At 38.5% G+C, this 20852-nt stretch overlaps 1 protein-coding gene across 1 annotated transcript in view; it reads left to right on the top strand.

The window, feature by feature from the left end:
• VPS50 (VPS50 subunit of EARP/GARPII complex) overlaps positions 1-20852 on the top strand; it is a 122928-nt gene that overhangs the window by 90146 nt on the left and 11930 nt on the right. The window contains exons 21-22 of the mRNA XM_066354054.1: positions 8039-8160; positions 13517-13597. Coding sequence (XP_066210151.1) covers positions 8039-8160; positions 13517-13597 — 203 coding nt within the window. The remainder of the gene's footprint in view (positions 1-8038; positions 8161-13516; positions 13598-20852) is intronic.

The following is a 20852-nucleotide window of genomic DNA, read 5'->3' as shown; positions in this document are numbered from 1 at the left end:
TATTCCATAGTGTATATGTGCCACATCTTCTTTATCCAGTCTTCTATTGAAGGGCTTTTTGGTTGTTTCCATGTCTTGGCCACTGTGAACAGTGCTGCAATGAACATGGGGCTACATGTGTCTTCACGTATCAATGTTTCTGAGTTTTGGGGGTATATACCCAGTAGAGGGATTGCTGGGTCATAAGGTAGTTCTATTTGCAGTTTTTTGAGGAACCACCATACTTTCCTCCATAATGGTTGTACTACCTTACAGTCCCACCAACAGTGAATGAGGGTTCCTTTTTCTCCACAGCCTCTCCAACATTTGCTATTACCCGTCTTGTTGATCATAGCTAATCTAACAGGTGTGAGGTGGTATCTCATTGTAGTTTTGATTTGCATTTCCCTAATAACTAATGAAGCTGAGCATTTTTTCATATATCTGTTGGCCATTTGTATCTCTTCCTGGGAGAAGTGTCTATTCATGTCTTCTTCCCATTTTTTTATTGGATTGTTTGTTTGTTTGTTGTTGAGTTTTATGAGTTCTTTGTAAATTTTGGAAATTAGGCCCTTATCTGAGCTGTTGTTTGAAAATATCATTTCCCATTTAGTTGGCTGTCTGTTTATTTTTATATCAGTTTCTCTTGCTGAGCAAAAACTTTTTATTCTGATGTAGTCCCATTCATTTATCTTTGCCTTCACTTCTCTTGCCATTGGAGTCAAGTTCATAAAATGTTCTTTAAAACCTAGGTCCATGAGTTTAGTACCTATGTCTTCTTCTATGTACTTTATTGTTTCAGGTCTTATATTTAGGTCTTTGATCCATTTTGAATTAATTTTAGTACACGGGGACAGGCTGTAGTCGAGTTTCATTCTTTTGCATGTGGCTTTCCAGTTTTCCCAACACCATTTGTTGAAGAGGCTTTCTTTTCTCCATTGTGTGTTGTTGGCCCCTTTATCAAAGATTATTTGACCATATATATGTGGTTTTATTTCTGGGCTTTCTATTCTGTTCCATTGGTCTGAGTGTCTATTTTTCTGCCAATACCATGCTGTTTTGATTATTGTGGCCCTATAATATAGTTTAAAGTCAGGTATTGTAATGCCCCCAGCTTCATTCTTTTTCCTTAGGATTGTTTTGGCTATTCGGGGTTTTTTATAGTTCCATATAAATCTGATGATTTTTTGTTCCATTTCTTTAAAAAATCTCATAGGAATTTTGATGGGAATTGCATTAAATTTGTATATTGCTTTGGGTAATATGGCCATTTTGATTATATTTATTCTTCCTATCCAAGAGCAAGGAATATTTTTCCATCTCATTGTATCTTTTTCGATTTCCCTTAACAATGCTTTGTAATTTTCATTATATAGGTCCTTTACATTCTTTGTTATGTTTATTCCTAGGTATTTTATTTTTTTTGTTGCAATCGTGAAGGGGATTATTTTTTTGAGTTCGTTTTCTAATATTTCATTGTTGGCATAGAGAAAGGCTATGGACTTCTGTATGTTAATTTTGTATCCTGCGACCTTACTGTATTGGTTTATTGTTTCTAATAATCTTTTTGTGGAGTCCTTCGGGTTTTCGATGTATAGGATCATATCATCAGCAAAAAGTGATACCTTTACTTCTTCTTTTCCAATATGGATGCCTTTTATTTCTTTGTCTTGTCTGATTGCTCTGGCCAGAACTTCTAGCACCACGTTAAATAAGAGTGGAGAGAGTGGACAACCCTGTCTTGTTCCTGATTTAAGGGGGAAAGCCTTCAGTTTAGTGCCATTTAATATGATGTTAGCTGATGGTTTATCATATATGGCCTTTATCATGTTGAGATATTTTCCTTCTATACCCATTTTGTTGAGAGTCTTAAACATAAAATTGTGTTGTATTTTATCAAAAGCCTTTTCTGCATCTATTGATAAGATCATGTGGTTTTTGTTCTTTGTTTTGTTGATATGGTGTATTACGTTAACCGTTTTGCGTATGTTGAACCATCCTTGAGATTCTGGGATGAATCCCACTTGATCATGATGTATTATTTTTTTAATATGTTGTTGTATTCGGTTTGCCAGTATTTTGTTTAGAATTTTAGCGTCTGTATTCATTAGAGATATTGGTCTGTAGTTTTCTTTCTTTGTGCCATCCTTGCCAGGTTTTGGTATGAGGGTTATGTTGGCCTCATAAAATGTGTTCGGAAGTATTGCTTCTTCTTCAATTTTTTGGAAGACTTTGAGTAGAATAGGAACCAAGTCTTCTTTGAATGTTTGATAGAATTCACTAGTATAACCGTCTGGGCCTGGACTTTTATTTTTGGGGAGGTTTTTAATAGTTTTTTCTATTTCCTCCCTGCTGATTGGTCTGTTTAGGCTTTCTGCTTCTTCATGACTCAGTCTAGGAAGGTTGTATTGTTCTAGGAATTTATCCATTTCTTCTAGATTGTTGTATTTGGTGGCATATAATTTTTCATAGTATTCTACAATAATTCTTTGTATATCTATGATGTCTGTGGTGATCTCTCCTCTTTCATTTTGGATTTTATTTATTTGAGTCCTGTGCCTTTTTTCCTTGGTGAGTCTTGCCAAGGGTTTGTCAATTTTGTTGACCTTTTCAAAGAACTAGCTCCTTGTTTTATTGATTTTTTCTATAGTTTTTCTGTTCTCTATTTCATTTATTTCTGCTCTGATTTTTATTATCTCCTTTCTTCGGCTGGTTTTGGGTTGTCTTTGTTCTTCTTTTTCTAGTTCCTTAAGGTGTGAAGTTAAGTGGTTTACTTCGGCTCTCTCTTGTTTGTTCATATAGGCCTGAAGTGATATGAACTTTCCTCTTATTACTGCTTTTGCTGCATCCCAGAGATTCTGATATGTCGTATTTTCATTTTCATTTGTCTGTATGTATCTTTTGATCTCTGCGCTTATTTCTTCTTTGACCCATTCATTTTTTAGAAGTATGTTGTTTAGTTTCCACATTTTTGTGGGTTTTTCCCCCTCTTTTTTGCCGTTGAATTCTAGTTTCAAGGCTTTATGATCAGAAAATATGCTTGGTACAATTTCAATTTTTCTAAATTTGCTGATATTGTCTTTGTGGCCCAACATATGGTCAATTCTTGAGAATGTTCCATGTACACTAGAGAAAAATGTATACTCTGTCGCTTTGGGATGAAGTGTCCTGTAGATGTCTATCATATCCAGGTGTTCTAGTATTTCGTTCAAGGCCACTATATCTTTATTGATTCTCTGTTTGGATGACCGATCTAGAGCCGTCAGCGGAGTATTGAGGTCTCCAAGTATGATTGTATTTTTGTTAGTTTTTGTTTTAAGGTCAATAAGTAGCTGTCTTATATATTTTGGTGCTCCTTGGTTTGGTGCATATATATTAAGGATTGTTATGTCTTCTTGATTCAGTGTCCCCTTAATCATTATGAAGTGACCATTTTTGTCTCTGAGTACTTTTTCTGTCTTGTAGTCAGCATTATCCGATATGAGTATTGCTACACCTGCTTTTTTTTGGGTGTTGTTTGCTTGGAGTATTGTTTTCCAGCCTTTCACTTTGAATTTGTTTTTATCCTTGTTGCTTAGATGTGTTTCTTGTAGGCAGCATATAGTTGGATTTTCTTTTTTAATCCATTCTGCTACTCTGTGTCTTTTTATTGGTAAGTTTAATCCATTTACATTTAGTGTAATTATTGACACTTGTGGGTTCCCTACTACCATTTTATAAATTGCTTTCTGTTAGTTTTGTATCTAGTTTGATTCTTCTCTTTTGTTTTTCTATCATTTGTTTCTGTTTGTTTGTGTTCCATACTTCTTTCCTCTGTTGCTACCTTTTTTAAGTCATGTGTTTTTGTGGTGGTTTTTTCAAGGGTGGTTACCATTAAGTAATGAAAAGGGTACCTACCATATTCATTGTAGTACCCTATCTTATAAGTATTTCTGCACTTCATCGTCCTTTGCTACTGTTAATCTCCATTCTCTCCCCCCCTTTTTTTTTCCTTTGTTGTCACAGTTTAAGTTTGGTTTTATTGTGTTCTTGGTGGAGCTGTTACTTGTGGTGTTGTTTTCTTTTGTTCTTTGAATCTGGTTGGAAAACCCCCTTTAGTATTTCCTGGAGTGGAGGCTTTCTCGTGATAAATTCTCTCATCTTTTCTGTATTTGTGAATGTTTTTATATCTCCTTCATACTTGAAGGATAGCTTTGATGGGTATAGTATTCTTGGCTGAAAGTTCCTCTCTTTCAGGGCCTTAAATATTGGGGTCCACTCTCTTCTAGCTTGTAGAGTTTCTGCTGAGAAATCTGATGATAATCTAATAGGCCTTCCTTTATATGTTGTACTCTTCTTTTCCCTGGCTGCCTTGAGAATTTTTTCTTTGTCATTGGTTTGTGTCATCTTTATTATGATGTGCCTTGGAGTGGGTTTGTTGGGGTTAAGAAAACTCGGTGTTCTGTTTGCTTCTTGAACTTGAGGCTTTAGTTCTTTCCACAGGCTTGGGAAGTTCTCGTCTATTATTTGTTTGAGTATATTCTCCATTCCATTTTCTTTCTCTTCTCCCTCTGATATACCTATTATTCTTATGTTATTCTTTCTGATGGAGTCAGATAATTCCTGTAGGGCTTTCTCGTTTTTTATTATTTTTGAGTCTCTTTCTTCTTCTGTCTGTTGTGCCTCAAGTTGTTTGTCTTCTATTTCACTAATCCTATCTTCAATCTGGGTTGTTCTGCTAGCTAAGCTTGTTACCTCGTTTTTCAGCTCGTGAATTGAGTTTTTCATTTCTGTTTGATTTGTTTTTATAGTTTCAATTTCCTTGGTAATATATTCTTTGTGTTCATTGAGTTGTTTTCTGATCTCCCTATATTGCCTTTCCGTGTTTTCTTGTATATCTCTGAGTATTTTTAAGATTTCTATTTTAAATTCTCTGTCATTTAGCTCCAAGGCTTCCAATATGTTAAGTCTTTTCTCCATAGATTTTTCCACATCTATTTGTGTTACCTCTCTTTCTTTTGTATCCATAATATTCGATTTCCTCTTTCTTATTGGCATCTGCGGGTGGTCTTGTTGATAGCACTAATTAGAATTAATAAAGAGTAAAAAGTAAAAAACAAAAACAAAAACAAAAACAAAATAAAAAAAAAATAAAACAAAGGGTAAAACACCCCACAAAAAAAAAAAAAAAAAAAAAAAAAGCAGTAATAATTTATTATTTCCCCCTTTTTTTTTTTCTTTGTTCTCCTTCCCTCCTCTCCCCTCCTCAGGGAAATATCGTGCCTATAATGGAGGGCCTGGTTTGCGGTGAAGAGTTCAAGGGGGCAAAAAAAAATAAATAAATAAGATAAAAAAAAAAATAATAAAAAAAAGGGAAGAAAATCTTAGACAAGCATAAGTTGATCTGCCTGCGGGTGACGGTCAACCAAGAGATATAATGAGAGGGACAAGAGGGAACCAGAAAAAAGGACAAAAAAAAAAAAAGGAATAATCAAGAAGAAAAAATGAAAATAATAAGTAAAAATACGTTGTATTAAGTGGAGCAAAGACCAAATACAATGGAGACCTTGGGTTGGGAGGACCCAAAATGCCACTAAAACAAACCAACCAGAAAAAAACAAAAACAAAACCGAAAAAGAAAAACAAAGCCAAAAAAAAAACCTTGAGTCCCAAATTAACTAATTTGTTCGTGATTGAGGATTAAATGGGAGGAAAGTAAAACGAGAAAAGAAAAAACGAATAGAAAGGAAAAAATAAGAAAAAGTGAAAAACGAAGGAAGAAATAAAAAAGGAAGAGAAAAAAACAAAATAAGGCAAAAAAAACAAAAGAGGAGAGAGTGAGAATTAAGTGTCCTGGAGTATAACCCCAAAGGAGGGTGAGGATGAAGGAGAGAAATAAAATGTAACACTTATGGGTAGTGTAGTTCAAGAAAAGGGAAGCATAAGATGGGCAGAGAATAGAAGGGCTGAGGTGGAGGAAATAAAGGCAATAAGATAGAAGGAACAAACAACAACAACTACAAAAAAAAAAAAAAACAACCAACAACCAGTGGAACAAGCTGCAAAGTCTGTGGATTTTTCCTGATTTTGAGATGTCAACCTCTTCCTCCTTCTCCTCTCTCCCTCTTCCCGGTCGGCGACTCTGCACCCCAGGCCCTGCCCCTGCGCCACACCCAGGCAGGGACTTGCAGTTGATGGGGTTCTATGGCAATGTCACACAATTGGCTTTATTCTTGTTGGTAGTCAAGGCCTTCCGGCGTCTGCAGGGTCTAACGACGAGAGAGTTCGCCTTCATGGATTCTCTCTCCCAGTCCCCCCCTCCTGAACCAGCAGCCTGGCGATCCAGCCCCAAGGCTGCCACTGCTTCTGCCTGGGGAGTAAGCGGCTCAAAGAGCTGGGAAATCCCCACTCTATCCCCACTCAGTGCAAGGCTCTGGGAAGGGCTCTGACAGTCAGGGCCTCCAGTGTAATCAGGCGGGGGTGGGAGTCAATTGTTGTCAAGGTGATTGTTCAACGCCTAGCATTCCGTTGGACCTCTCAACCCAGGCTTTCCACACTTTGTAGCCTGTTTTGGCCGGTAAAAAGAGGCACTAGTCTCTGCTTGCGACTAGTGTGGTATAGATCTTATTATCTGCCAAGTCCTTCTTGTTAGCGTTTATCCCTAAATATGGAGGCTCTATCAATCAGAAGTTGCCCCCGCCCCTTTAGCGAGAGGCACCAAAAAATATCACGCCTCTTGTCTTGGGTCGGTGAACTGAGAGAGATCTTATCAATTAGAACCGAGGGTGCGCAGATTTCACGGGTTAAGTTAATTTTAGTAATTGGGTCGCAGCTGTGCTCCCGAAGGTATTTCAGGCTGCCTGCGTGCGCCCCTCCCCCAACGCTTGATTGTTAGCTTGAATGGCTGGGTGAGGTGCCCCGCCCGCGGAGAGAATCGATAGGAGACATTTCCATTAGAGTAAATTGCCATTTTTTTCTACTGCCATTAATGTGATTTCTCTCGAGTATGGTACTTCAGTAGTACCAATTAAAATTTATAGCCTGACTTGGCAGTGGCGGAGTGAATAAAGCATCGGACTGGGATGCAGAGGACCCAGGTTCAAGACCCCAAGGTCATCAGCTTGAGCGTGGGCTCATCTGGTTTGAGCAAGGCTCACCAGCTTGGACCCAAGGTTGCTGGCTCGAGCAAGGGGTTACTCGGTCTTCTGTAGCCCCCTGGTTAAGGCACTTATGAGAAAGCAATCAATGAACAACTAAAATGTCGCAACAACAAAAAAAAGTTAATGATTGATGCTTCTCATCTCTCTCTCCATTTGTGTCTGTCTGTTCCTATCTATCCCTCTCTCTGACTCTCTGTCTCTGTAAAAAAATAATAATTATAGCAGTTACATGAAATAGAGCCAACAACTGAATTATTTGCTCATTTGGAAATTAAGCAAATGGCCTGTTTTAACATATTCTGTAGAGGAGCATTTTTTGTAGATATGCTTCTTTCCCTGTTATTTTCCATAAAAACAAGACAAAACAACACAGTTATTATTTGTTAGTTGATTCAGCCCACCTTTCTTGCACCCTTTAAATACATTAACACGTTTATAAATGCATAGACTTTGGTTTTTAATTTTATTTGTTACTGTTACATGTTTAGAGGAAAGAGAATGGGGAATACTGGCATCTCCCAAAGGAAGGAAGGAGGAGGATGTATCCTTGGCATTTTGAGGATATTGAGCTCTTGAGTGATACAATGATTCGGAAATGTTCATTTTGTAGAACATACAGCAGTATACGGTTTCCATGAATACGTGACAAACAGTAAAAATGATGTTCAAAAATCTTTGTAGACATTACTTAAATCAGTGCTATCCAAGAGTACTTTCCAGGGTGATGTAACTGATTGTAGGTTGCTGTCCAGTACAGTGACCACTGGTCACAAAGGACTATTGAACACTTGAAAGGTGGCCCGTATGACTGAGGAATGTACTACTTCATTTAAACTTTTTTTGGTAAAGTATTTTTGCTATCACTTCATGATTATAGACTAACAGATTTTGATTTTGTTCTACTTAACTTTTCTTTTCAGGTAAATATATGCAGATGATGAACATTCTCAAGCCAATTGCCTTTGATGTCATCCATTTCATGTCTCAGCTATTTGATTATTATTTATATGCAATATATACCTTTTTTGGTCGGAATGATTCAGTAAGTCAACCGTTGAGGGGAAAGTTTGTTTCTTTTAAAATCTACTTATTTTTTAAGACTTTATTTACTGATTTTAGAGGGAGGTCAGCAGGGAGAGAAAGGAGGGTGTGGAGCAGGAAGCATCAACTCTAGTAGTTACTTCTCATATGTGCCTTGACTGGGCAAGCCCAGGGTTTCAAACCAGTGACCTCATCATTCCAGTGGACACTTTTATCCATTGCGCCACCACAGGTCAGGCTAAAATCTATTTTTTTTTTTTTTTAATATAGAGCTCAGTTCATTTCCTCTGTATAAAATACAGAAAGATCATTATTTTGAAAATTATCTATCAAAAATTCAACAAAATTATTGATATCAGCTTTCTGCCTAATTACTTTATTTATATGTTAATTTTAAGTTTTGATATAATAAACATATTGTTATTCAAATTTTTTGGCAGGAAAAATACAGCATCTGTTTCTAACCTTGACATATTTTGGCAAATGAAAAATATGCAGGTTGCCTTGTTTAAATCTAGCCCAGTGTATAATTACTGCATAGCAAAAGAGACATTTTAAATATTGGCTAACAAAATTAGCAGGTACTACTACAATCAGAACATGATGGCAAATATTTATTAAAATAATTCAAAATCTTTCAACTGAACCATCTGCCTATCAGAGAATTAATGTTTCTGCTCCTCCTTTATCTTTTCCTACTCCTGAGGAGAACAACACAATTTTTGGCAGGTAACTGACCTGATTTGATGGAATTATTATGTGGTTCACCCAGATATTTGATAGTTTGACTATGCAAAAGCATACTGCTTGGTACTATAAATATATCAGTACTTTTCATATACTATATTTTGTACCTTTAAAACATTTTAATAGATATCTACATTTATCATGTAAGTGTTCATATCTTTGCTGTGATTACAAGTATATCAAAGACATAATCTTTTTTTTTTTTTGGTATTTTTCTGAAGTGAGAAGCAGGGAGGCAGAGATACAGACTCCTGCATGCACCTGACAAGGATCCATCCAGCATGCCCACCAGGGGGCGATGCTTTGCCCATCTGGGCCATTGCTCCATTGCAACGGGAGCCATTCTAGCGCTGAGACAGAGGCCATGGAGTGAGCCATCCTCAGCACCCTGGCCAGCTTTGCTCTAATGGCTGCGAGAGGGGAAGAGAGAGACAGAGAGGAAGGAGAGAGGGAAGGATGGAGAAGCAGATGGGTGCTTCTCCTGTATGCCCTGGCCAGGAATCAAACTCTGGACTTCCACACTCCAGACGGATGCTCTACAGCTGAGCCTACTGGCCAGGCCCTCAAAGACATGATATTTTTTTATATTAGACCTTAATTGCCTGTGTTCTTAATTTTCCGAAATATTTTCTAGAAAGATTCTCATATAATCAGAGACAAAATGTTAATGCAGGTAGTGCAGAATTTATGTTACTATAAAATATGTAATAATTCACACTCTGAATTTGGAAACTCACTCAACAAATATTAAAGAAGAAAGACATTCTAGAGTTTTAGCTAACTGTCAGAATGTTTTACTCTTCGAGAGGAGGCTTCCTCTGTCGCCTGGGCTATGCCTCTAGACTAGTGCTGCCGAAGAGAAACTTCACAATACTAGAATGTTCTATATTTGCACTACCTAGTATGGTAGCCACTAGCCACATGTGGCTATTGAGCACTTGAAATGTGACTAGTGTGACTGAGGAACTGAATTTTAAATTGTATTTAATTTTACTTAATTTATCTTTATATATATAAATGGCCACACATGGTCAGTGACTATCATATTGGATAGAATAGTTCTGGACCATTTTATTGATCAGATGTGTTATAATAGGGTCCTTTGGGCACTTTGGGGAACTGCAGTGACTGTGTTTAGATGCCGCTTTCCAGCTGACTGTGTGGCACAGCTCTCTTTACGTGAGAGTCCCCAGATCTGAGGTAGTGAGCACGTGCAGACAGCTAGATGCTGCTTGTAAAATATCCTGCGTGTTTGATTTAAAATCTGTCATGTTTTAAAGAACATGCTAATTGATTTTTTATTAAAAGCATTTCAATCGTGTAAGACTCAATAAAAGCTATTTCATTATATTCAAACAATTAGCTGTTAGTTATAAGGTTATTATCCTGAACCTAGATGTTTACCTATATTTCATATTAGAAATAGTTTGTATTATATTAATTCAGTGTTTTCAAACAATTAGCTGTAAGATAGAAGCTTCTATTTTTAAGCTGGGTGTCCACCCATACATAATATTAGAAACAGTTTATATTATATGAACTAATACAGAATAGACATAAGAGTATGCATGGGTAAGTATAGCATTTACCCAGCCTCTTACTCATACTGTACTTTTCCTGTTATTATATTATATTTAGTAATATGAGCTTTTAGTTACCATTACTTGGATATTGACTGTTGTCAATGTATTGAATGTTGAAAATATGTACATCTTCAAATCGAGCAACTTATAATTCAGTCCTTACTATTTTTGATTCTTAAAAACCGAAGGAATCTCGGAGAAAAATAACAGAGCCCAGAATCTCCAGAATCAAATTGATGATGCAGTCCAACTTCACCCAGCATAAATAGGACCACAAAACAGGATTATATCCTTAAGTAAAAAGAAAATCAATGTAGTCTGTCTCAAAGATGTTGGAATTAAGGTATTAGTGTTTTCAATGGACTATTACAACTATCTTTAATAAAGCAAAATGAAATATATTTTAAATGCATGAATATTCCAGTAGAAAAATAGGAAGTTCCAATAGATAACAGCAGTAAAAAAACTAAAAAGAAATCCTTGCACTGAAAAATACCACTTTGCAATTAAAAAAAAAATGCTGAATGTACTTAACAGCCAAATGGACATGACAGGAAAGAATTTGTGAACTTGAACCTAAACTAATAGAAATTAATCAAAATGAATATAGAGAGGAAAAGATTGCATAACAAAAGTGACCAAAGCCTTAGGAACATATATAAGTTTTAGCAAATCATCACATATACATGTCATTAGAATACTAGATGGAGACAAGAGAGAGAGAGAATAAGGTAGAAAAAGTATTTGAAGAAACAGTGGCCAAAAATGTACAGGTGCAAGATGCTGATTGAACAGCAAGCAGAATAAGCACAGACACATGCCGTGGGCATCCTCTTGAACACTAACTAGACTAATTACAGCCTTCTGTATCTGCAGATTCAATCAACTGTGAATTGAAAATATGGAAAAAATTATGTTGCTGCTATGTAGTGTATATAGCTAGGGCTACAGTGGTTGTGTCTGTACTGAGTATGCACAGACTTTTTTTTTCTTGTCATTATTCCCTAAAGAATACAGTATAACAACTATTTACATGACATTTACATTGTTTTAGGTTTTATAAGTTACCTTGATTTTTTTCAGTAAGCTGATTTAAAAAATACAGGGGGATATGTGTAGATGATTTGCGTATACTAGACCATTTTATATGAGTGGGTCCTGGGGCCAATCCCCGACTGATACTGAGGATGACCGTACATAAAGGGACCAGTGATTTGATTAACAGCCAACTTCTCATGAGAAACTATAGAGGCTAGAGAAGAGTTAAATAACACCTTTAAGGTACTGAAAGAAAAGAAAAATTGTCTATCTAGAATTTTATATTCAGCAAAAATACCATTAAGAATGAAAGTGAATTTAAGACATTTTTGGATAAAAAGAATAAAAGTAAGAATTTGCCACCAACAGGCATGTAATATAAGAAATGATGAAGGAAGTTTATTAGGCCAAAGGAAAATGATACAATATGAAAATACATGCCCTCAGGAAAGAGTGAAGAGTGTTGGTATTGGAAACCATTGGGGAAACCCTAAAGATTGTTAGTTTGTTTTTCCACTTAATATCTTTATAAACCATATAGTTGTTTAAACTGAAATTCTAACATTCTTATCTGGAGTTCATATTACATGTCCACGTATTACATAAATTGATTATAACAGGGTGTGTGGGGGGATATGGACTTTTAAAAAATGAGAGGATTTATGCCTGTCCTGTGGTGGCGCAGTGGATAGAGCATCGACCTGGAACACTGAGGTCACTGGTTTGAAACCCTGGGCTTGCCCTGTCAAGACACATACAAAAGACTACGTGCTGTAGTGTAATTCTATTTATACAGAATTCTAGAAAAGACAAAACTACAAAGACATAAAGCAGGTCAGTGTTAAGTAAGGGTTGGGGAGGGAGGTAGAAAAGTGCAAAAGGCGTAAGGACATCTTTAAAGGTGAGGGAACTCTTCCAGATCCTGGTTGTGGTGCTGGTTCCAAGGCCATATTCAATTACCAAAAGTCATCAAACTGTACACTTAAAATGGCTGAGTTTAACTATGGATAATATCGTAGTGAAAAAAGAAGCAAATGAAGGAAGGAAATGATAAAACCTAGCAAAAATAAAATACTGTAAAGTTGCCATATAAAATTAGATCATGTTTTACTACACCATGCCATCACACAACTATTTTGGCTTGAGGCTTTCTAACACCTGTTGTGTAAGTCATTTCTCATTCTTGTATCTCAGATAGGAAGAGAGAAGGAAAAATAATATGTGTATGCTTATGTACACATACATGCACATATATAATTTATATGAATTAATTACTGAGATCATATATTTTATAACTCAATAAACTTAAATTTATTGGCTTAAAAAGAATATTTTAACATTTTCCCAGATGATTGTATGTATCTATGATTACCTTTAAAGTAAGTTTATATTCATCAGTTGAATCGTCACTCAAGGAGCCAACCTTTTATGTCTTACCAGTTAAGTCTCACTTCTCATTGATGTTCTTGTGCGAAGATTTGTGTAAATGCTTTGGCTTTGTTGTAGTGAAGAGAAGTCTGTACTGTGAAATGTTTACTGAGTGTAACAAAATTTTCATTAATTTTTGAATGGAATTTAGGCTGTCTGTAATTTGTGTTAAAAAATAAGTTAACTACATTATTATGCTTTTGCATAAATGCAACGCAGTGTAGTGATTTTTGGTATCTCAAATCTAAAATTGTCTAACTAAAAATAATAACTTTGTGAATGAAATCCTGGTCAAGTCTCTCCTGATAAATTCATCAGATTGATAGATGTTAGTGTGACCTGTCAGTGCACATATGTAACTAGTTCTCTTGCTCCTTGAGGGCTGACGTTTGAGTTCTTTGCTTGATGTTATGGAATTTTTAAATGCGGTTTGTAAACCCTATGAAGGCGAAGTTTCTGATTGAACAGTTAACAGATGCTTCACTGTGGTGAATTTGAAGTTATGACATTGATGAGAACATCTCCACAGTGGCTAATTATGTCTTTCATTTTCTTTTTCAGTTAGAATCAACAGGGCTAGGCCTTAGTAGCAGTAGACTAAGAACAACTCTAAACAGAATACAAGAGAGCCTTATTGATATGGTAAGTAATCAATTGGAATTAATTCTCTGGGGTGATATAAAATAGAAATCAGCCATCCAATCAGCTACACATAAATGTATGTCTGTACGTTCTGAGTGCCTGAGTCTTAGTATTACACTGCGTGCCCAGAGGAAGTAAAATGGAGGTTCCTTGCAGTCTGATTGGAGGAGGAAACTAGTAGACATGGAGGAATCCGGTGTTGGCTATACACCCAGTACATGTTCAAAGAGAGGAGAGGTCGAGGTATGTGCAGATTTCATGTCAGAGAATGACTGATGGAAGAAGTGAGACTTTCCTAGACTTGGATGGACAGGCAAGGGCTTCGTGTGAAGAAGAAAGGTCAAGAGTCAGAGGCTGAGCCAGTGCCTTGCGGTGGGAACAGCCTGGTCGCGAGTAGGGCAGGACTTTGTGATGGAGCACCGGTATACACGGAAGTATGCACGAAGTATGCACGGAAGCGGAAGCGCTGTGTTGCAGAGTGTGGAGGACCACATTCTAAATGGCCTTGAGATTCTAGTGTGGGCTAGTTGGTTATGCAGAGTGAAGTCTGGATTCTTGGCTATGTCACATGATGAAATGCATATTTTAAGAAGATAGGTTTGGTTTCAAAACAGGGCTGATGCTCTACAGTCTGAAAGCTGACAAGCATTTAAGAGAAAACACTTTTTTCTTGAGGCTGGTTACTGTACCCAGAGATTTTTGTTGTTCAGTGCATTTCTCTGAATCTACATTAATCCCAGGATTCCCCAAGTTTTCCTGGAACCACTAGATTGTTTTTATTTTATTTTTTTTAATTTATTCATTTTAGAAAGGAGATAGAGAGGGAGAGGAGAGAGAGACAGAGAGAGAGAAGGGGGAAGGAGCAGGAAGCATCAACTCCCATATGTGCCTTGCCCAGGCAAGCCCAGGGTTTCGAACTGGCGACCTCAGCATTTCCAGGTCGACGCTTTATCCACTGTGCCACCACAGGTCAGGCCTGGAGCCACTAGATTGAAGTAGTATTTTTCCTTCACCTACCCAGACAAGCAATTATTTTCCTCTTTTCTTATAAGTTCTTTGTTATGTGCAGAACATACTTCTGTCATGATGTTTTTATAAAATGTATTTTAAATGTTCCCCAAAAGTTCATAAGTAGGATTTCTCTTCGTAATAATAATCGGTGGCAGGAAAGGCAAATCATTCAGTCTTTCGAGAAGTACTGAAATAATTATTATATGCCAGGCAGTGTTTAGTGCTGGAATTCATCAGTACACAGAAGAGGGAATTTCTATCTCCTTGGACTTGTATATTATTGGGGCGGAGAGACAGATGGACAGATACATAATACGGTGTCAGTTACTTACACGTGCTGAGAAGAAGGTGAAGCAGAGTGATAGGAGGGGACCTGTGAGCAGAAGGTGAGTGAAGTGAGGGGACATGCCTCTATCTCAGGTGACTGCAGGAAATAACCTGTTTCCATCTCACCAGCTCCCTTACCATTTAGATATCTTTTTGCCTTGTGCATGTTTGGAAGTGTGTAAATAAGAAAGTATGTACATATATATTCATAGCGCTGACTTTGGCACACAGCATTTCTTCAGTAATTATAGAGTAAATGAGTAAACCCCAATCTTTGAGTTTTGTGTCTCTGGCCTTTGTTTCTTTTTTTTTTTTTTTTTTTTGTATTTTTCTGAAGTTGGAAATGGGGAGGCAGTCAGACTGCTATATGCGCCTGACCGGGATCCACCCGCATGCCCACCAGGGGCTGATGCTCCACCTATCTGGGGCGTTGCTCTGTTGCAACCAGAGCCGTTCTAGCACCTGAGGCAGAGGCCATAGAGCCATCCTCAGCGCCTGGGCCAACTTTGCTCCAATGATGCTCTACCACTGAGCCCACCAGCCAGGGCCCGGGCTTGTTTCTTGGCTTTAGCATTTAATCCTGATCTTCATTTTCAGAGTCAAAGCTCCTGTTTGATGCAGCCTACTGCATTTTTTGTTCTTTGTGGAGTTTTTTGCCTTGGAAAGTCCATTGGCTTTCAACCCCACTGGCAGTTATCTGTGTTTCGATTTTGTTTCTCCGTGTTTGATACTCAGTATATCCTTTACCATTGGATCTTAGTCTTTTGGGAACTTTTTCTTGTTGCTCCCTGAAAACCTCAAGATTGATGGGCTGTAATTTACCACTAGAGTCATTTCCTCTGTTGTTTTCTGTCATCTCCACTAGTTCCTAGCTTACGATGGTCAATCCACAGTTGCAGATTTGACCCTTAAGGCCTGGATTTAATGCTTCAGATTTTGCCACCAGTGTATAATGAACTAGCATAACTGGGGAAGCGTGAGACACCTTAGGGGTTCTTTGAGACAAAGTGCCACCCATCTTCTGATGACGTTTATCCTGGTGTCTGTCTGAACACTTCTATGTGCATTGGATACATGTTTTCCTGATCTGGTGTAGTCAGATTTAGAAATATTTTTTAAAAACCAACTACACCTCCCTTACCAATAAATAAATATGCCTCTTTTTCTCTTTGGCAGTTTGTCTTTTAAAGGTGTCTTTTCTTTACATCCTTGTTCCTCCCACCTTTGAAATCAAAGATAGCACCTTGGATCAGAAGACTGTGTGTTGATTCCAGTTTGTAAGGCGTGCTGACCTTTGACAGGGCCTCTTCATGGTCCTTGTTTTTTGGATGATAAGCCTCTATAGCAATATATTAGAAGTTTCTCTGAAATTTTCTATTAGTTTCCAGTGTTTTACATGATAAATTATTACTCATACTGATAAGCATTGGTTTATTATTTTAGAAAATATATTTGTCATTTACTAGATCTTGATCTCAGGTTTTTGTAAACTGGTGTATTCTTTTTCTTCAGTTCATTAATTTGCATCTAGATTGGCAGAGAACATTAATTGATTTCTTGTTATTCAATACATTTATTTGCTATTAAAATATAGCATAAGAAGTCTGGAACCACTAGATTGAAGTGGTATTTTTCCTTATATTTCTCGTGTGCTATTAATTTTATTTTCTCTATATTTATCTTCTGAGTTTTACTTAGGTAAAAAGTAAATGGAATCATTATGGTCTTAAAGATGCCACCTGAAATTGTTTATCATAAAACATCAGTGTAAAACTAAGAAATTCTGTTTGACACATCAAATAAGAGTCTAAGAAAAGGTGTCTGATGGGGAAGAGTAGGAAAGAAAGCTGGTCTGGGTGATTATGGCGCTTTGTGAATTTCTCACTATCCATTTGGTGATGCTAAATTGCTTGCTTCATACCTTTGTCCAACTTTAAATCTTCGATAATAAAAAATGTATTTTAAATGGTCCACAAAAGTGCATAAGTATGAATTCTCTTAGAAGTAATAATTGGTGGCAGGAAATGCTAAAAAAAAAAAATAGGACTTTTGCCGTGAGAATAACGATTGAATAAAGTTTTCTCTCTCAGTGTCTTCTAAAGGTTTTGTATCCTTTCCTGATTTTACTGGTATAATTGAAACACTGATCCATTTAAGTGAACAGTAAGCACATACTATTTATTTATGTCAACTTGACATTTTTGTGACTCCCTTGCTCTCTTAGCATTATTTCCCTTCATGTAAACACAGAACTTTAGCCTTTACGGAGATAATTACCATAATTTTATGTGTACAGGCTAGAGTTAACTAGGACCAAAGGAAGACATCTAAATGGAAGCCCTTTGAAGTGGGGCAACAATTCCAGTGATCTCTGCAAGAGGGTTTGTGAAAGACTGTGAGGAAAGGAGAACACGGGCACTTGGATCAGAGGGAGGAGGGAGGCAGTTAGGGAGTGCTGCTGGCCTCTCCTGTGATACCCGGAGAGAACCGCACTTCCCTCGGGCTGCCGCGCGTCTCCCGTGGTACCCGGAGAGACACCGCACTCCCCTCGGGCTGCCGCGCCTCTCCCGTGGGACCCGGAGAGACACCGCACTCCCCTCGGGCTGCCGCGCCTCTCCCGTGATACCCGGAGAGACACCGCACTTCCCTCGGGCTGCCGCGCCTCTCCCGTGGGACCCGGAGAGACACCGCACTCCCCTCGGGCTGCCGCGCCTCTCCCGTGATACCCGGAGAGACACCGCACTTCCCTCGGGCTGCCGCGCCTCTCCCGTGGGACCCGGAGAGACACCGCACTCCCCTCGGGCTGCCACGTGTCCGCTCTCAGCCATCGCCGTCAATCCCGTCCCCCTCTTCTGTCCTAAAGTCACCGCTTAGGGTCTACGTTCAGAGACTCTTTTAATGTTGTCAATATGTGGGATCATGGTGATATCTGAACATAAAAGGGTGAAATTAAGAAGTAGCTGTGCTATTACAAATGTGCAGTATTCATGGTTATCCTGGAGCTCTTTTGAATTTGAGATTGTGCACTTTCGGCAGAAAGCTCATGTCAGTTTTTGTTTAATCACAAAGTATTTTAAAAGAGTACACGTGTGTTGCTTCAAAGGAGATTTTGTTGTACTTGTAGAGTATGATACTCCAGATCTCTACTGATAAAATTGTAGAAGGAAGCTGCTCTGTGCTCATGTAACCTGTAGAGCAGTCACCCACACTGCGTGGCTGTCAGCTTCTGACGGAACCGCCCGTTCCACCAGAGCCCGGAACCCCCACAGCAGCCCTGCCTGCCTCCCACTCTGCCTGACAGCACGTGCTCTGTTCTGTGCAACCAAATTCTTCATAGGCTTACCCCGTGAGGCCACTTGGGCGAGCCTAGCCACGTGGCCCGAGGGAGTTTGCTCTACACCCAATTCCTTTATTAGTTTTCCTTGTTTCAGGTCTCCTCACCATTCTTTGACTTGATCCGACATGGATATTCACAACTGTGAACTGAGCAAAGATACTGAGTACATTAGAAGGTGCTGGAAATAGAAGGCAGAGAGCTCTATGATGAGCAGACAAGGCTCAGGGGCTGTAGAGTAGTAGTTGGATACCTATCTTTATTGTTTTTTTTCTCTTTCACATTTTATTTTTTTATTAAATTTATTGGATGACTTTGGTTAATAAAATTATATGGGTTTCAAGTGTATGATTCTATGATATATCATCTGTATATTGCATTGTTTACCACCCAGAGTCAGATCTTCTGTCACCATCTAGTTGACCCCTTTACCCTTCACTCCATCCTCCCCCTTTACTTCTGGTGACCACCATACTGTTATCTGTGTCTATGAGTTTCTGTTCGTTTATTTTTCCTGTTTGTTCCTCGGAACACTGAGTTCCGAGGTGCATTGTGGAAGACCAGTGACCCCTCTAGTGGAGGAGGCAAATAAAGAATAAATGCCATTTAATGTCAGATTGTGTTGAGTTATGAAAAACTAGAAACGAAGGGTAGAAAGAAGAGGAACGCATGTGATTTTATTTAGGTGATCAGAGGTCCTTCTGGGAAAGAAACACTGAACTAGATCCCTGAAGGAAATAGGAAAGTGAACCACCTGGATGAAAATTTATGTATTCAGCAAACGTTTAGTGAATGTTTACTGAACATGATGCCAGGCACTCCTCGGATTAAGGACACAGGTTTGTTGGGGGCAGGCCACAGGACTCCCTCCCCTGTGCAGCTAGCTCACTCTCTAGTAGGGAGAGGATGCTTTGGGGGAAAAGGCTTTAGCTGAGGGAATATACAAAGACTTGGAGGTGGAAAAATAATTGGCCTGTTCCAGGAATAGCAAGGAGGCCAGTATAATTGGAATGAAGTAACAAGCAAGATGGTCAGCGATAAATGAAAGCAGAGAGGTAGCGAAAGCCTAGACCACATGGGACCTTTGGAATTTCCTCTGAGGAAGGCAGGGACCCACTGAAGAGCTTTACGCAGAATTGACATGATCTGACTTAATGGTTTAAAAGAGAATGACTTTGGCTGCAGTTTATAACAGTTAAAGAGAGAGAAGTAGCTTGTACCAAAGAGTTAATGGAGGAAGCAGTGAGACATGGTCAGATTATGGACCCGTTAAGATTTGTTGATGAATTATGTGTGGGGCATGATACTGACAGGAGTCAAGGATGGCATCTAACTTTCTGAGAATGAAGGTATTATTAGAAGGGGCACATTTGAGGAGGACAGCACGTTCACTTTCAGATATGTTAAGTGTACTAAAGGTTAAAGTGAGGTCGGAGCTAGTATGTAAGTTTGGACTGTTGGCATGTGGATGACATGTAAAACGGGACTAGATGAAATCAGCTAGGAAGGAGATGTAAATGAGAGATGTCTAAGGGTGAGCTGTAAGGCTCTTCTGTATTTAAAGGTCAGGCAGAGGATAAAGGACTAGCAAAGGAGTCTAAAAAGTGGCCAGTGGTATAGGAGAAAAACCCAGAGGGTGTGGTGTTCTGAGGACTAAGTGAAGAAAACTTTTCAAGATCAGCCATCTGAAGTGCTGCAGATCATTTAAAGAACATGGGTATTCAGACTGTTGGATTTGACCAGAGGAGGCCATTGGGAGCCTTGGTATCTGTTTCTGTGGAGTGGGGCAGATGAAAGCCTGGTTGGAAAGGGCTTAGAAGAGAATAAGAGGAGAGGAAATAAAGACTCTAATATCCTCATCATTATCATCATCTCTGTCAATTAAACTAATCAAGGGCCTGCTAATGCCAGGAGGCATGCCAAGGTATTGAGTTACAAAGATGATGCAATTTGTCTCTGCCCTCTGAGAACTCACAATAAGGTGAGGGAGAACTGACAAAGTGTACTTTATGCCCCATACAACAAATGTATATGTGTTGATAATACTAACACAGTAAGATACTAATTCTTCTTGGGAGACAGAACACTGTAGAAAGGAGGTGAGCTCGAGCTCAGAGTTTTAACAGTAGCGAGGAGAGAGCTAGGCAGACAAGGGGAAGAGAACTGGGAAGGCAAGAGTGTCAGTAAGAGGAATAGCAAGTAGGCCAGTGTGGCTAGAGCTTAGGGACGTGGAAGATTGCTTTGAAATGAGACTGGCAAGGCAGCTGGTGACATTTGTGAAGGAGTAATATGGTACAAGCTTAGGCTTGCTCCTATACAAAATGGATAGTCATTTGGGACTTTTAAACTAGGGAGTTCTCTGGTCATTCTTCATTTTAGAAAGATCACCCATATGCTATAGACAAGCCAGTTAAACCTGTGGAAAGTATAGTAGAAACAGGATAAGCTAGAAGGAGCGGTCTCTATTAGGGGACGTTTCAAATAATTCAAGTAAGAATGCTACGGCCGCGGTCCTGATGAAGTGGTGACACGGGAGAGACAAACGAGAGGTGTGTGTTAGGTGTGAGGGAGGTGAGGAGGAAG

This window comes from Saccopteryx leptura, chromosome 12 (genome assembly GCF_036850995.1).
Source record: "Saccopteryx leptura isolate mSacLep1 chromosome 12, mSacLep1_pri_phased_curated, whole genome shotgun sequence".
In the NCBI taxonomy this organism is placed as follows: domain Eukaryota; kingdom Metazoa; phylum Chordata; class Mammalia; order Chiroptera; family Emballonuridae; genus Saccopteryx; species Saccopteryx leptura.
The sequence above is the reverse complement of the archived record's forward strand: the minus strand, read 5'-3'. Positions and strand labels throughout refer to the sequence as shown.